Raw genomic sequence first — 17,847 nt, forward strand, 5'->3', positions numbered from 1 at the left:
CTCATTGGTCAATATCCAAAATTGCTCTCCTCCTGTTGTAAAAATGGTAATCTTTTACTTGGCCTCAATAATGCAGCAACCAGGAAATAAACCCTTGCTTTCCGAGTCGTCAGATTGGAATTTCACTGCCTGTTCTGATGTACTCCTAACGAAACCATGAGATTGAAACTTTGGTATTTCAATCAAAACCACGTATATCCTCTGAAGTCGTAATAGCCTTTATAAGTCTCGTATCGTTACTTTGGTCAAAAGCAAAACGCACGTCATTGAACGAATGGAGTTTCTTCTTAATGCAAAATCTGTACTGGTTTATGCAGTTCCCTTCCTTCTTCCTTAGGCAGAACATTACCTCACATTACTTGTAGTTTCCTCATGACTTGGTATCGACCAATTTGAATGGGGCTCAGTCAGACACACTGTCAAGTATATTTTCCATTCAATCACTTTTCACTGTCAAATAACTTCTCGCGTAAATCAACACTATCCTCAAAAGCACAATGTTGAAACATGCTGCTTCCTTAACACCACCTAAGATACTTCATGCTATTTCTCAAAGTAAAAGTAATCTCTTGTGAAAGCAACGTAATCGTTTCATGTTCTCGGTCGCGAGTAGTGAAAGCGAAGATATTTTCGTGAGGCAACGCATCCCGTGTCTTGCAGAGCTGTGTCGTTGCTGAATCACGCAACCTGGCAAGGTATGGCGAGGACCTCTAGTGGCAATTCAGGCAACCATATCTTAAACAGTAGCATGACGCAATAGCATACCGAATGATGAGGAAATCTGTGAGAGATAAAATTTTAATTGAATTTAAGCTTGCGATTAATGCACGTAGGAAAAATGTCACAACATTACAATTGATTTATTGGGTTAATTAAGGCATATTCATATGATTTTCTTGCTTAATGCATAAAAAATATGCACGTGGACAAAGTTAATATCCAATGTAAGTTTCATGTCTATCACTTTTTGCACAAAAGTTACGTACGTTCAAAGTTTCTATTGCATGCCTTTTCAGACACCCTGTAATATCCTGTGGAATAGACATTTTTGTGCATTGGTTAAATAAGATTAGAAATGCTATTGCTGAAAACATTCACTATTTACTGTATTACACAGGGCAGCCGCAAAAAGTTAACCAAAAGTATTAAGTAGTTTGTTTTTCAGTTACGTATTTTGGGTCACCCTGTATATTTTCCACAAATGAATTGTGAATTTTTTATTTTGCTGATATCGTTATGGGTTAACGGACCACTGAAGGGTCCACTTTTTGAGGTGAGTGTCTAGTTTCGATCCTCAATGGAAAATTCCTGTAAGCCCATCAAACAATGGAGAAACTACTTGAACACAGGAAAACAGTGTTTACTATTATTATTATTTTTAAAGATATTATACCTTAATAGAGTTATGTGTAGATCTAGTTCATACATATCAAACTGCTCATATTTTTTTCTTTTTTAATTTTATTTTGTTAGGTGGATAGTTTCTATCCAGTACTTCGGCTGCTGCTACCCCAGTTGGATAGGGAGAGAGGAGCATATGGAGTGAAGGAGCACACACTTGCTAAAATATATATAAGAATCCTCGGCATACCTAAAGATGGACACGATGCCTTAAAACTGCTAAATTTCAGGTACTTGCACTCTAAATCTTTAGCCAGAGTGGTTAGTACATCGCGCTACAACATCAAGGGTCCCGAGTTTGAATTCTGGCTTGGACATGGATGTTTGTGAGTGTCCATTCATCAATTTCATCATATCACTCATCCCCATCTTCGCAAATTAGCTAGAAGTGGCACAAAAAGCGAATTAAAATAAAGCAAATCAACCAATCAATCAATCAGTCTAAATCTTTAGTTAACATTTGTATCATACATCATTTTTATAGATCTTGCAAAGGCAGGACTTCTTCCGTGGATATGTCGAAAACCAGTATATGTTTATTATCTGTGTTGGAAATTTTTCATGCCTGATGTAGCGGTTGAAATTTGAACTGAATCAGAACTAATATGAGATACACATTACAACGTAAATGTGCCACTCCACCAACTTTCTTTCAATTACAGTATTGAAATTGATCTTATTTAGTAAAGAAAAATCGGAACAATGTAAATTCTTATTTTTGCATAATTCATATTGCATCTGTTATTCTAAATTGTGTTTTGACTTTGTGAAGTTTGTGATAAAGGTTAGTGTTCTTAATGGAACAACAATAATAGTTTTGTGCCAAATAATATTACAGTGAAACCCCGATTTTACGTTCCATGATTTTACTTATTCCTGCATTATACATTCAATCTTAACCCTTTCCAGATGGGCGATGGGAATAGCTTGTTGTTCCATATAAAGTTATATTGTGAATGAATGACAGCATCTCTTGTGTACGTGTGTTGTAACCACCACTTTCAAAATCCAACAACAATGTTTCCTGAATTTTACTTGTAGTTTTGTCGAATCAGGACTTGCTTTTGTTTATACCAGTGGTTCTCAACCTTTTTTAGTCTTGGATCCACCTTGTAGGACATTACACTTCATGGGACCCATAAGCCTGTGCCCCGGCAGAATTACTTGAAGGGGTGTGCACCCAGTTCATAATCATATTTTTTTCTAACATAGAGTACTTTAAGAAGCCCTCTTTTTACACTTGCTTAAACAAATTACACATACTTCATTCTAGGTAAGTGAGTATGTAATTTGAAAGACTAATTTACTCTAGTCAAACATCTAATTAAACACACTTTCTGAAATTGAAAAAAAAAATGTTTCACTCACCGAACTAATGTGCGCAATGATAGAGCATGAATAACAGAAATGTAGAGTTTAGACTACGTACAACATGGGTTAAATTTAAATCGTTAAAACTATATATATTAGTAATTTAAATGTTATAGGCTTTAACTTACAGAAAATACATTTTCAACCCTGACTTCGCATCCCGCCAGACACCCCCTTGGGACCCAGCACTGGGTTGTGCCCCATAGGTTGAGAAATGATGGATCATACTCTTGAAAATAGCATTGAATAATTTATATGCTCATTGTAAATTTTTTATGAGTGTTCTGCTTCGTATTTCACATGTAGTGATGATTTCAATCATAAAAAAGAAGTTTTATGGATATTTTTCATTAAATATTTGTGTATTGTGTATTGAAAATATTTTTTCAATAACATCTATTACAATGTTTATTCTTTACTTTTTTTAACTTCAAGAAACTTGTTACAGAAAAAAATTCATGAAAGTGAGAAAATTTATATAAAATGTAACATATTATATATCTGTGGAAAGAGAACGTATTGTAGGTTTCAGGAAAGAAGTTAAATTACAACATACATAGCAACATATTTTCTGTGATTTTTTGGAAAACAACAAAAAAGCAACATTGGGTCTCATATCAGGCTCGTCTAGAAAGAGCTAATGGTCCCAACATAGTAAAATGTCACAAAATGTTCCTCCATTTTACATTTTCTCGCATTTTAAGTTTTTTCATCTTCATCTCCTGAAAAACAGAAAATCAAGGTTCCACTGTACTTATTATTAAGTGTCAAATATCATTATACTTTTGTTTGCAAATTTATTGATGAATGAATCCAAGATGGGAGCTTTAAGTTAAAGCATTTGACAGTAAAGTCATTATTGTACGTTAAATAGTGGTTCGTGTATGTTTCAAGTAAAAGTTAACATGTACATATTAGCCTATGTTCATACCCAACACTTAACAAGTGCATTTAAGTTGCAGTATTTTTTATACCCTGACGAAGACATCCTTTGTATTCATTAAATATTTATATAATCGTAAAATCTTTTTAATATAGGTCACCGAAGAATGCTGGAGGCCAGGCAGGAGATTTTGCAGATGTGGCTTTTTTCGTGCTGAAGAACAGGTGCTCCGAAGGTGGTGAACTTAGCGTAGATCAAGTGAACACTCATCTCGATAAGTTGGCCGAGAAACATGCTGCTCATGAACCAAGTAAGTCGTTGTTCTTGTGGAAGATCCATAGAGGCACATATTTTTGGTGAATAAAAAAAGAGAAATTTTGGTACAAAAGCGGTAAATATAATAAAATGTTGGTGTAATAGCGGTGAAAAATCTGATCAAAAGCGGTATATAAAATTATATTTTGGTTTTAAAATTGTGAATGTACGAGGGTCACTATTTATATTTTGAGCCCAACAATGAAAAAACAGGAATTTGGTATTGAAAACTGCTTTATTGTTTTTCGAAGTATTCTCCTTTATGGTCAATACACTTTTGCATTCGTTCGAACCATTTGTCAAAGCAGTTTTTCCAATCTTCTTGAGACACCTCCATAATATGGTTTTTGAACGCATCAACGGCGTCTTCCGCCGACGAAAATCGTTGTCCACACAATTTATTCTTGACATTCGGGAACAAGAAGAAGTCATTGGGTGGCAAATCAGGACTGTATGGTGGATGACCCATGAATTCGATTTTTTGACTGTTCATAAAGTCGGTTGTTAGACGAGATGTGTGACAGCTGGCATTGTTTTGATGAGGAATGATCCGACGGCATTAGTTTGTTTTCTGTATTTGACCGAAGACCTCTGGCAAACAAATTGTTGTGTACCATTCAGAGTTGACCGTTGTACGTTCCTCTAAAGGCACAGTTGCCACATGACCAGTTTTCCCAAAAAAACAGGCGACCATTTGTTTCGATGTGTTTCGATGTGTTTCGAGCGCGAACAACTTTTGTTGGATTGGGTTCATCTTGAAACACCCATACAGTCGACTGCTGTTTACGTTCCGGCTCATATGCATATATCCATGATTCGTCACCTGTTACAATCTTATATATGTCTTTTGAAGCACCACGATTGTATTTATTGAGCATTTGTTTGCACCAATTGACGCGAGCGTCTTTTTGAGTTTTTGTCAAATTGTGTGGGATCCAACGAGAACATACCTTTCTCACAGCTAAATGATCACGTAATATTTTATATATGCTGGTGGAACTAATGCCTATGGTTGCCTCAATCTCACAGTATGTCACATGACGATCTTGCAGTATTAGGTTTTGCACAGCATCAATGTTTTCTTGAACAACAACTGATTTTGGACGACCTTCGCGAATCTCGTCGATGAGCGAATGGCGGCCACGATTAAATTCGTTATACCAGCGTTTCACAGTGGCAAAGGATGGGGCTTCATCGCCAAATGTGGAAGTAAGTTGATCGATGCACTCTTGTCTTGATAATCCACGTCGAAAATCGTAAAAAATCATCGCACGAAAATGTTGACGAGTTAATTCCATTTTATTGTTGTCGCGCAATCTCCAAGGCAACATAAACAACACAAATGAAGCTATTGACAAAACATTTGAAGTATGTTATGGTCAATAATGCCAGACGATTCCGTGCAAACGTCAAATCGCACCTAACTTCAATCAGTGTTGCCAAGGCTCAAAATATAAATAGTGGCCCTCGTAATCCTAAATTTGAATTAAAAACTGCACTTATTACACAAAGTAAACATATCCCCTCTAATAGCACATTTATCTGGTTACCAAAGTATTAAGTTTATTCCTGCATAAAGGGGTTCATTTTTGCTTCTCAAATATTTACAGTGGAATTAATCAATTTTCCGTGAATTGCATAACTCGCAGTATAATTCAAACTTTTGAAAGTCTCTTATCGCTGAGTAAACTAAATTTCGTGTTTAAGAGTCTGCTTCGTATTTTGCAGCATTTCGTGACAAAACAGTGTAGGAAAATGCACCTCTCATCTTCAGAAACATGAAAAATTAACATTGCAATGTGTTATTTCACACTTCGTGTTTTTGTCAAAGTGAAGTTATCGGAGTAATATGTTATTCCTGTTTTAAAAATGTCCATTTTTTGCTTCTGAAACCTTTACAGCAGAATTAATCAATTTTCCATGATTTGCATAATTCACAGCATAATTCAGACCTCAGAAGGTGTCGCATCGGTAGAGGCACATAATTTTGGTAAATAAAAAAGCAAAATTTCGGAACAGAAACTGAGTCGAAGTTCGGGTTCAAAAGCGGTAAATAAAATAACATTTTGGTGTTATAGCGGTGAAAAATCTGATCAAAAGTGGTATATAAAAATACATTTTGGTTTTAAAATTGTGAATATAATCCGGAATTTGATTTAAAAACTACACTTATTACACAAAGTTAACATTTCACTTCTAATAGCAGATTTATGTAGTTATCAGAGTATTAAGTTTATTGCTGTATAAAGGAGTCCATTTTTGCTTCTCCAATATTAACAGCAGAATTAATCAATTTTCCATGAATTGCATAACTCACAAGATAATTCAGGCCTCAGAAGGTGTCGCGTCGGTAAATAAACCCTAAATTTCGTGTTTAACCCACGATCAGTTGCAATCACTCGAGTCACACCATCGGTCACCCTTGCTTTTCAGGCATATTTCACAGTGTTTTAATTTTTTAAAATTTATTTTTTGTACTTGTAATGATGTGTTTATTATAATCCTTATTCATTACATTTTTGTTTCAAAATGTTTATTTGTTTTAAAACCAAAGCCAACAAGTCTCAGCGTTAACAAAAAGCGCATGTTCCTCTGAGGTAGTTCCATCTGATCTCCAGAAATCTGATATGATATAAAATCACTGCGACACTTTTCGAATTTTCTATTCACGACAAGAATATATAGGTACGAAGACTCACTAGAAACAGTATGATGCTACCACTGCACTATTTTGGAGGCCCATAAGTAGACTTTGTGCTGATTTGCCTGTAATTCTAAAAAAAAAAAATCAATGAACCCTCTTTAATATTCATCCAATTTAGAAGAAACTGATTCTGGTAAATTACTTTTTTGATCTAGAAATGATTTCCATGGTTGTATTGCAGTTTAAATTCAAAGGTAACAGCCGTACTATGGTCTTTACAGGAGCTGTGGATGATGAGTTAATGGCAATGCTTCGAGTGATGTCAGCAAAGGAACAAAAGTGGCTGATAAGAATGCTTCTGAAAGATATGAAACTTGGAATAGGTCAGAATGCAATCCTTGGAGTGTACCATCCAGATGCTCGTGAGCTGTATGACGTCTCAAACAATCTTAGAAAAGTAAGTTTCGAGTTCGAAGCAAGCATACTAATTGTTATTGAGACATTATACCATATTTACACATGTATAATGCGCATCCGTGTATTATAATGTGCACCTTGGTTTTTGATGGGGAAAAGCAACTAACAATTATATTTCATATATAATACAATTCGGGTTCAAGAAATTGCTTTCTTAGTTGTAGGTCTTAAAGATGTTGCTATGCCAATCAAGTGGCCAGCATATTTGTCTAAAATAACAATGTTGTAGGGCCTATATGTTAGCCACATTGATGTGGTTACGTTAGTCACAGCTTTTATTGGTGCTTCGGAACAATATTTCCAAATATAGTTTATGAAGTCATTTATTGGTTATATTTAGGCTCTAACTTTGGGTTTTCTTGTATGTACGCATTGCTTGCATTGTAGAATTATTTTCCTGTAGTTTACGGTTATTACAAGCATAAGAAAACAGTTTTTTCTTTGTGACGTTTCAGGAGAACACACATTTGACTAAAGATACAGTTATAACAATGGTTACTAATTTTTTAAACAAAAAGAATCCATTATATAATGGATGTTGTCAATGTTACATTGTTGTAATATAGCAACTTAACTGTGAAAAGAAGCAGTCTGTTTTATTTTTATTTCAGATTATTATTATTATTTAATTATGAATCCCAAATATCATCAGGTAATTCAAATTCATCATTGTTTTCACAAAATCTCTTGATGTTTTCTCTTACATTAAATTTTAAAGATGGTGGCTTACTCCATTTGTGAAAAAGAAAACTCCATACTGGATCTATGTTACCATTTTCTTTTCAGCGGATGAGTCGTTAAATTAGTCGGAGACTGAAATTTGGTCTATTTTTCTGAAAAAAGGAAGATGTATTTGTGAAACGGGATAATCCTACCAAAAGAAACATCGCATTTGTGTTTCTAACCTACAAAATGGCCATGAAAAACCTTTAAGATGAAATGAACTTGAAAGTAGTGATGCGTTTCTAAAACGTAGATCATCGGCCATTTTGCTTTTATAAGGAACTTTCAGATAAGTATCTTCGAATTGACGTAATGTGAATAATTTTACTAGTCATCAGAAAGTGAAATGATATCCGGTTTATGCGGAAAAGAACATGATAAAAATGTAAAAGAGTGAAATCTAAAGGCTAATATTTAATTTATGATGTCAATATATTGAAAAGTATGTAAAATGCAAGCTTGAATGTTGTTAATTTTCTTTTAATACATTATTCATTGGTTATCGATTCCTAGTAATTTTATTTATTACACTTAAAGTGAAAACCACTATTGGGTCGGTAACTAAGTAAATATTAAAAATTTTGACTTGAATTTCTTTTATGATATGATTTGAACAAATATTAATTCTTAATTTGTAATTCTTTCAAAATATAAATTACGATATGTTATCAGTTTGCCGACTTTGTGTCCCTTCATTAAATTTATCATCATATCACTCATCCCCATCTTCGCGATTTGCCCCAAGTTGCAGAAAATCAAGTAAAATAAAATAAATCAATCAATACCAGTTATGACTCCACTCAATTTCTGAAAGGGCACATAAAATGTCATATTTGATCATCCATGATTGAAATATTGAATTGGTAACTGTAACGAATCAATCTATTGGCTAATGTGTTAATAACAGCTAATAACATAAAGTTCCCCGTAGGGGCTTTAGCCATTTTTGCAGGTGATGTGATCAGAATCATGCTCCGGCCACCTTTACCCCCAGCTACCCATTTATTTGAGGGTGGATGACCCCAGAGCCGCTTTATGCAGGCACAAGGTTGGAAAAATTCTGACCTTAGATCTATGAAATTAAACCTGAGTTCCCTGCGTGGCAGTCAGACACCCTATCGACTAGACTACTGGACCTCCCGATAATGGCTAATACTATCAATTAATCTGTCCTGTCAATACTACAGTTACACACTGTGATGATTTCTTTTTTATATTGTGGTATATTGCTTCTCAATTTACAGGTTTGTGAATTGCTTCGTGACCCCTCTGTAAGGCTGCATGAGGTGGAGGTGAGTGTCTTCAGTCCATTCCGTCCTATGCTGGCAGAGCGTTGTGATGTTCGGCAAGTGGAGACCATGATGAAGGAACGCCCTTATTACCTTGAAACAAAGCATGATGGCGAGAGATTTCAGCTTCATATGAAAGATGGAAAATTCCAATATTTTTCAAGGTGTGTGTGCATTTTTCAATTTTAAGCTTGTGCCAATACTTTCTTATCTGCTATTTAAAAATTGCTCTGTGTAGTTGTGTATATATGTAAAGTAAAGTTCACCATGCCATGCACATTTAAGAGACCCCACATTCACGAACTCTTCCATTTTGGAGGTGATGTGATCAGCACCATTCTCTGGCTACATTTACCCCCCCAGGTGTCCATTAATTAAAGGCTGGATGAGCCCCATGGATCTTCATATATATGGACCCAAATTTACTATGACAGTCATGAGAGTTTGAGCACAGTCCTTAAATCATGATGAAACATGAATCGAACCAAACTAACTGCCCTCATGATGCCGGTGAAATCAGTTATTTTATGGACTAGGAATATGTTAAGTGGAAGCGTCAGTTGCATTGTATTGTTCATGGAGAGTTTCAACATGGCATCCACCGAGAGACAAATCCTTCTGGCGGAAATATACCATAGCAGACTGCTTGCTCATTTTAATCACATCTGAAGAACAGTTAAGGCGCAATGTTGTTCTGTTGAAATTATATTGTACAAGGGTCATCCAGAAAATAAAGACCGTTTGGTTATACAAAATGAAAAACACAATATTTATTGGAAAAAAACAATTCTGTTACATACCTGAAGCTTCCTTCACTTCTCTACATAATCACCTCCTACATTTAAACATTTGTCGTATCTGGGCACGAGCTTCAGAATTCCCATGTTATACTCTTCTGCCGCCAGTTCATTAAGCCAGGTGGTCACTGCTTTCTCCAACTCTTCATCACTTCCAAAACGTTTACCACCCAGAAACTCTTTCAGCTTAGGAAAAAGGTGGAAATCGCTAGGAGCAAGGTTCGGACTATAGGGTGGATGATCAAAAGTTTCCCATCCGAATTGATCCAGCAATTCTTGAGTTGTACCAGCAGTGCAAGGGCGGGCATTGTCGTGCAGAAGCAAAATTCCTCCAGAAAGCATTTATCGCCTCCTGTTTTGGATGGCTCGTCGTAGTTTTCTGAGAGTCTCACAATAACAATTTGCATCGTAGTGCCTTTTGGCATGAAATCCACCAAAAGAACACCTGAAAAATCATTGAATGCAGGGACCACCTGGCTTAATGAACTGGTGGCAGAAGAGTATAACATGGGAAATCTGAAGCTCGTGCCCAGATACGACAAATGTTTAAATGTAGAAGGTGATTATGTAGAGAAGTTAAGGAAGCTTCAGGTATGTAACATAATTTTTTTTTTCAATAAATATTATCTTTTTCTTTTTGTATAACCAAATGGTCTTTATTTTTTGGATGACCCTCGAATTTTCCAAGGTAATGCAGTTTGAAGCTGCCATGGCTGTGTATTGTCTGCAACCAAATTAGTGCTGAACCAATAACCACTTTGAAAATTGTAGTAGTTATAAACTTGATCACAATATTAATTATTATTGTTGTGGAAGTATTCCAATCCAATTATATGCATCAATTTACTTTAAAATATTGTAGAATTACATCAAGATATTAAAATAACTAGTATGTAAATACAAATCCATTTTTTTCACAATGCTGGTGCAAAATTAATGAGAAATTCATATTTTGCATAATTTCCATGATAATTACACCTTGCAAAAGATCAAAATGCCGGAATCGTATTGGCAGATATTGGTAAATAAATTCCAACTGATAACTTTCTGATATTCATTCGTATCGGCCGATACTGATAGTTCGGCATTGGCTCAGCCGTAATATAAACACAACATTCCCTCTGTGGTATGCTATAATATATTTGGATTCCAGTTTAAACTGTAGGTCCAATCCCGATTGGCCTTTCTGTGCATAAAGTGGACTTAACAAAAATTCAAACTTCTGATACATTGGCATTGCAATCTGCTCACCCCTTTAACTGTGTTTTATTTATAACTTCTCATACATATTATTTTTTGTTATTCTTGAAGTACTTGAAAAACTTATAGCCTGTGGGAATGGATTGTGGTGTATCCCCTGAAAATGACTATTGGATACAGTTGAAATGTTTTACATAAAAAATTATATATACTGGAATTATGACTAACTGAGAATAAGAATTTGTATACGAGAGAGTAAGTCATCGCAACCCAGTAATAATTCGACAAGCGAAGGATGTATTAAAAAATTGTTATATACAACTGAAATAGTATCCATTATGGATATTTTGTTGGTAGGAATCATGAAAGAAAACCCAAGCAACCCTGTGACATACACATGTATTAATGTACAAGTTACAAAAACCTGTCTGAGCCTGTGACGTACACATGTGCACATGTTACAAAAACTTGTCAAATACCATCGGCAGCACCATCCTCTTCACCATGCCTGAAGTTTTTGTGATCTACGACGTGCCGTTAGGGAGAAGCGTCCAGATCTACTGCATAATGCAATCATACTCCATGATAATGCAAGGCCACACAAGGCAGCTTGTGTACGTGACCTACTGTGCCGATGGGGATGGGAAGAGTTGGAACACCCAGCATATTCACCGGATTTGTCACCGTGTGATTTTGACCTCATCCCCAAGGTGAAGGAACCACTGCATGGTACACGATATGCGACCCGCATGGACATTGAAAATGCTGTGCGACGACAGATCACTCGCTTCAGGCATGGTGAAGAGGATGGTGTTGCCGATGGTATTCGACGTCTTCCACATCAATGGCAGCGTGCTGTGGACAATGCGGGAGATTATTTCGAAGGTTTGTCATAATCAGACAAGTTTTTGCAACATGTGTACATGTGTATGTCACAGGGTCAGACAGGTTTTTGTAACTTGTACATTAATACATGTGTATGTCACAGGGTTGCTTGTGTTTTCTTTCATGATTCCTACCAACAAAATATCCTTAATGGATACTCTTTCAGTTGTATATAACAATTTTTTAATACATCCTTTGATTGTCGAATTATTACTGGGTTGCCATGACTTACTCCCCAACCCTCGTATATTTGTTAGAACTTGACACCTCAGTGTCATTGATTTTGCCATCAAATGTTTCTGGTTCCTTTATTAGTACAAGTTGGCGCATATTGTATCTACCAATTTGAGTTCGCAACCCTGCAAGAATGCATGTGCTCATGTGTGGAATACCTACATACATGGAGAGTTGGGATTCAGGCAATTAATATACCATGGAGCATTGGCCAGTGCAGACACAAATTGCTGTAGTACAAGCCTTTATCGAAACAGACACCAGGCACTGCAACAGTACAATGGAGATCACCATGCACCTGTTCCAGACACACACAACATTCTGACGTGGAGAGCCACGGGTAATGTTGTGAACCATAAGTCGCCATGAAATACATGATATTCCACAGAACATGTTGAGACGTGCATCATGAAAGCCTTCCTGCATCACCTCGAACAGTGCATCCAAGTAGAAGGAGGACATTTAGAGGACGTTATTTTCAAGGTGTCTGTATTGTCCATATTATATACTATATTAAATGCCCATGTGTATATTTTTATTTCATAACCACATAAAATTTCTACAAGCTCTCACCATCTTTCCCTTGTAATTTGAATTTGTTAGATGCAATATGAGCCACCCTGTATCACTTGTCACATTCTCGATTTCATCTGTTCATGTATAATATTCACAATTAGGCTAAAGAGGCAGAAAAGCAACATAAAATTAGAAAAATACAAAGTTTAAGTACTTGCAGGCCAGAAGATTTAACGCAATTCATTTCCCGTCACTCATTTTTTATTGTCTGCTGGATGATCTTGTCAGCTTTCATGTGAGTGCTTCTGTCCACTGACTGGAGCACTGGAGACTGCACATGCTTTGTTCTCTCCCAGAAGGAGCTTGCTGTTTTTTCCTTTTATGAGGGAAAAAACAAAATCAAAAAAAGAGAACACATAGTTGCCACTCTACTCTCACAGTGGAGGGGAGATGAAAGCAACCATATTGACCGCAGTTGTTAGCACAGCATACTTCAACGGCTGGGGTCCTGGGTTCGAATCCTGGCCTGGGCATTCTGGGTAAGTGTCCCTTCATCAATTTCTTCATATCATCATTCATCTTGATCGTCCCAATTAGCCAAAAGTGGAAGGAAAGTGGGTCAAAATAACAAATGAAATCAGAAGGCAACAGTCACATCAAAAGAAAGGTAAAGTTCTTCCATGCATGTAGGACTGTACCATGTAGGTACATTTTATGGGATATGGGCCATAGAGAGGGCCCCATGCATTCTCGATCTCCACTCCAGCTGCCTTTACTCCAATAGGATTGACACCCAAGTACCCATTTATTTGAGGCTGGGTGAACTCCAGAGCCAGGTACAAGGCTGGAAAAATTCCAATCTTATATCACCCACCTTTAGAATGGAACCTGGATCTCCCACCTGGCAGTTAGATGCCCTACTGACTAGACCACTGCGGCACCTAACTTTCATGTAGGGAGCAGAAGAATAAGGGCTTGAATAACTTATTTACATTATTTTATTGTCCTTTTGAAAGACTTGTGCAACAGCACACTCAATTGCTTTGCTTACACCAAACATATGTTTGTCAACAATAGTGTGCAGACAACAGACTACTGAATGGTGGAAACTCTTTCACGATAAACCTCCTGGCCTGAAGATATTATTTAGTTCAGTGTTTTTATGATTATACAGTGTGTCCAAAAAGTCTTTCCCTGATTTCAAACTTTATTCATATCCGCTGTGTGTAAGTTAAAGATGTGAAAGTGGTGCCGAAATGTTGGAAAACTAACCAAGTTTTTTTGTTGCAGGTTTTAGTAACTTGACTGCAGTGTAACAGTGTCAGTGCCCAGGAAACCGGAAATGTTCACAAATCAGGAAAAAGCTCACTGTGTCCTATGGTATCACGAGACCCGGTCACCAATAACAGTGCAGAGGAACTTTCAAACAACATATGGAAAGATGCTGCCCGATGTCAGAGCATTAAGTCGTGGTATGACAAGTTCAAGACCACAGGTACTGTTGCTGACTTAGCGAGAAGTGGCTGACCATCAACCTCAGCAATTTCAAACGTAAAACATCAGCCAAAAAGATGTCTTCATGATATCTTACACAAACGTTTATTGTTTCGTGCATACAAAGTGCAAATTGTACAGGCTTTGCTGCCCAGTGATACCAGAGGACACACTGAGCTTTTTCCTGATTTGTGAACATTTCTGGTTTCCTGGGCACCGACACTGTTACACTAGAGCTACGTTACTGAAACCTGTAACGAAAAAAACTTGGTTAGTTTTCCAACATTTTTGCACCACTTTCACATCTCTACCTTACATATAGCAGATATGAATAAAGTTTGTGATCAGGGAAAGACTTTTCGGACACCCTGTAGTTATATTTAAATATGTTTTTGCAGGAATGGGTATGATTATACAGACACATTCGGAAGTAACTATTCTACTGGTGTGCTTACATATAAGTTGGCAGGCTGCTTTAAACCAAATGTGCAGAGCTTTATATTGGATGGTGAAATGATGGGTTGGAACAAAAACTTGAGATCCTTCGGCACCAAAGGTAAGGCAAAAAGTGTTAAATTGTTTACTTAAGTGACTGATTTGCAGCTAATGTTGGCATAAACTTTAGATAACAAAGACTTTAAAAGTCTCTTTGCAATTGCTAGTGAATTGGTTAATACGTCTGAGCTGATGCTTCTTTTAACGAGAAATATGAGTATGTCAGGAATAGCATCAGTCTCGAAGTAAGGACCCTTTTCCCTTGAACAATGTAAATTTGGAAATTGATGTTGAAAATTAGAAGGAAATCCGTCAAAAAATATGTTTGATGCACTTATTTTGGTTATTGCATGTTATTTGGTTATAACACTATACATACTACATGTCGTTGGTGGTACGACATTTAACCCAGCATATGCATTTTCTGCTAGGACGTAGGGACGTGTGCTGGATAAAATATCCCCACAATGAAAATTGTTTCTAAAGTCCAAATTTTTAATTGTTTCAATGCATGTAAATAGTTATACCTTCATTGTGTAATCTAATGTTATTAATTTTGAATGTTTGCATTGAATCACACAACTGGTAAAAGTGGGGAAAAGAGAACGCGTTGAAATACCAAACTAAAATGGGTGCGACTAGAAAACTTCTTACGTCACGTGCCGGCAACATATTTGTTAAAACACTAAAATAACACACAAACAGCATGATGAAAAACACTTAGGAGTTCTTCCAAGCTTTCGACTCCTTCATGGACTCATCTTCAGGGCTGGTCGAGGAAAGACTGAGTAGACGCAGTTGTCGTTACGCTGGTGTTACTTGATGTGTCCGCTGGCAGATGTTGTTGCGGTCTTGCAGTGTTGGTAAGTCTTGGTGCATCCACGACCATGGCTAGGGATACCATTTATACCAGGCCTTTCCATCAAACTCAGACGCATCCTGGAAAAACGAAATTACAGAATAGCATATAAACCTGGCAAATGCATAGGACAAAACTTAGCAGGCTTCAAAACGTACGACAAAGACCCCTTAACAAACTCTGGCATCTACAGCATCAAATGTGAATGCAACCAAAAATACATAGGACAATGTAAAAGACTCATCAAAGACAGTTTCGCCGACCACGCAGGAAAGAAAGTTCTTCTGGTTTATCCAAACACATTATAGAAACCAACCACCAACTTCCACAGGATTGCATTTCCTTCACTGCACAGGCGAAAGGAAAAATAAAACGGGATGTTAAGGAAGGGGTACACATGATCAAAAACGCAAATAATCTCAATGACAATTTATATGGAAATCTTTATTTTTCTTGGTACAACACAATAAAACTCAAAAATCCATCCCCACCAACCAACAATCCAAACACACCAAGACTTACCAACACTGCAAGACTGCAACGACATCTGCCGGCGGACGCATCAAGTAACGCCAGTGTAACGACAACCGCGTCTACTCAGTCTTTCCTCGACCAGCCCTGAAGATGACTCCGTGAAGGAGTCGAAAGCTTGGAAGAACTCCTAAGAGTTTTTTATCGTGCTGTTTGTGTGTTATTTTAGTGTTTTAACAAATAAAATGGGTGTGTTGGGTGAAATTTACGCAGGCAGTGTTTCTACGGCCCTGCGAGCGAAACTAACGAACTACAGCCAATTCAATGTCTCGACACTTGGAAGGGCTTACTGGAAAGATCTGAGAAGGGCGATGACCTCAGACAACTAGTGATCGAAAAATATATTTCAAAATTGCTTGGTAACTTTTACCCATATGTACGTTCTTTCAGGTTAAGGCCACTATCTCTAACTACATTTACTCACCCGGTTGTGGCTGGTTTTGGTAACAAAAAAGAACAAAAATAAAAATAGCAAAATAAGACAAAATATTAATATAAATACGTCAAGATAGCACAATTAAATATTATTTAGCAACATATGTTCTTATGGTTGACCGAAAGGCGTACTCTGTGGAAAATACATCAGCACTTGATGGGAGGTCGTTATATTGAGTGGGAAGTCTGTGGAAGAGCGATCTTTTATGAATTTCCAGTCTAGGCTTTTCTGTGTAAAATAGATTTGTGTTGCATATTGAGCGCATAGGCACTCGAAAGTGGAATTCCTGGAGGAGCGTGTTGCAACGGACATATATAGGTACATGTTGAAAGTAGTAACAGCTCTTAAATCAGCCAGTTGTATTGTTGTTCTTCAGTTTATCTGTATTATAAAAATATTACCAAACTTTGAATGTCCATGGAAATTATTGTTACTGCATTAAATTGTGGTTCGATAATACTGTTGTATGCATGTGTGTATTAGGACAGATAATACAAATGTAATGAGATCAGCTGATACCAAAACAAAAGCTTGTTTGGGATATATTTGAACAACTTTGCGATGCTACTGCCATCTGTGGGATTGAACTGAAGTGATGGTGCAGCTGTTGTTATCAGCCGTATATCACAGCCTGCAGGTACCAGTGTGTCATGCACGCAGCTGTCAAATGATGCCAAAAGTGAAAAGTTATTGGGAAGGGTACGTCATGGTCCTTTTCGATGCACATTTATTGTATGACAGTGTTGGAAGAATGGTTTGCAGTTGGATAAACCACTGTGAAAGAGATAGTGTCATGGTGCACACAACAGGGGACGGTTGCTAAACATTCACCCACAAAAGGCACCCATAAGGGACACCAGTGAAAGTATCATCTGCTGTGCTCTGAGAGATTCAGCGAATGGCATGCCATGATAATCCAACCAATCCATCACGTATTTGCCAGCAGGGTGCATATGGCTTCTACTGTGAACATGAACATTCATAACCATCTTGGGCTGTGGTGTGTTTGTAAAGCCCGCATATGCAACCTCCTCCCGCACCACATTGCAGAACACAGGTTCAACAGCAGAAAACTCTAGAAACTATGAAATACACTTGGCGGGGTCACAATGGACTTTTACCTGACTGGCAATGTTCACATTCGATTGATTACATACTGTAACACTGATAGCAAGGGGCGCAGCAACTTTCTTTGCTACTTCCAGGACACTTTTTCAAAGGACTTAATCGTTGTCACTTGATTCAGTTATGTGGGGAAGTTGCCGATAAGTAGAGGCACATATTTTTGGTAAATAAA

At 37.0% G+C, this 17,847-nt stretch overlaps 1 protein-coding gene across 4 annotated transcripts in view; it reads left to right on the forward strand.

Annotated features, from left to right (window-relative positions):
* LOC145979494 (DNA ligase 4-like) overlaps positions 1 to 17,847 on the forward strand; it is a 63,008-nt gene that overhangs the window by 10,207 nt on the left and 34,954 nt on the right. For 3 of the 4 annotated variants that reach the window (XM_083112426.1, XM_083112425.1, XM_083112427.1), the window contains exons 3-7: positions 1,474 to 1,631; positions 3,811 to 3,965; positions 6,896 to 7,071; positions 9,059 to 9,267; positions 14,628 to 14,785. In XM_083112426.1, coding sequence (XP_082968552.1) covers positions 1,474 to 1,631; positions 3,811 to 3,965; positions 6,896 to 7,071; positions 9,059 to 9,267; positions 14,628 to 14,785 — 856 coding nt within the window. The remainder of the gene's footprint in view (positions 1 to 1,473; positions 1,632 to 3,810; positions 3,966 to 6,895; positions 7,072 to 9,058; positions 9,268 to 14,627; positions 14,786 to 17,847) is intronic. The other variant, XM_083112428.1, reaches the window with a different exon arrangement.

This window comes from Lepisma saccharinum, chromosome 26 (genome assembly GCF_977018435.1).
Source record: "Lepisma saccharinum chromosome 26, izLepSacc3.1, whole genome shotgun sequence".
Taxonomy (NCBI): Eukaryota; Metazoa; Arthropoda; class Insecta; order Zygentoma; family Lepismatidae; genus Lepisma; species Lepisma saccharinum.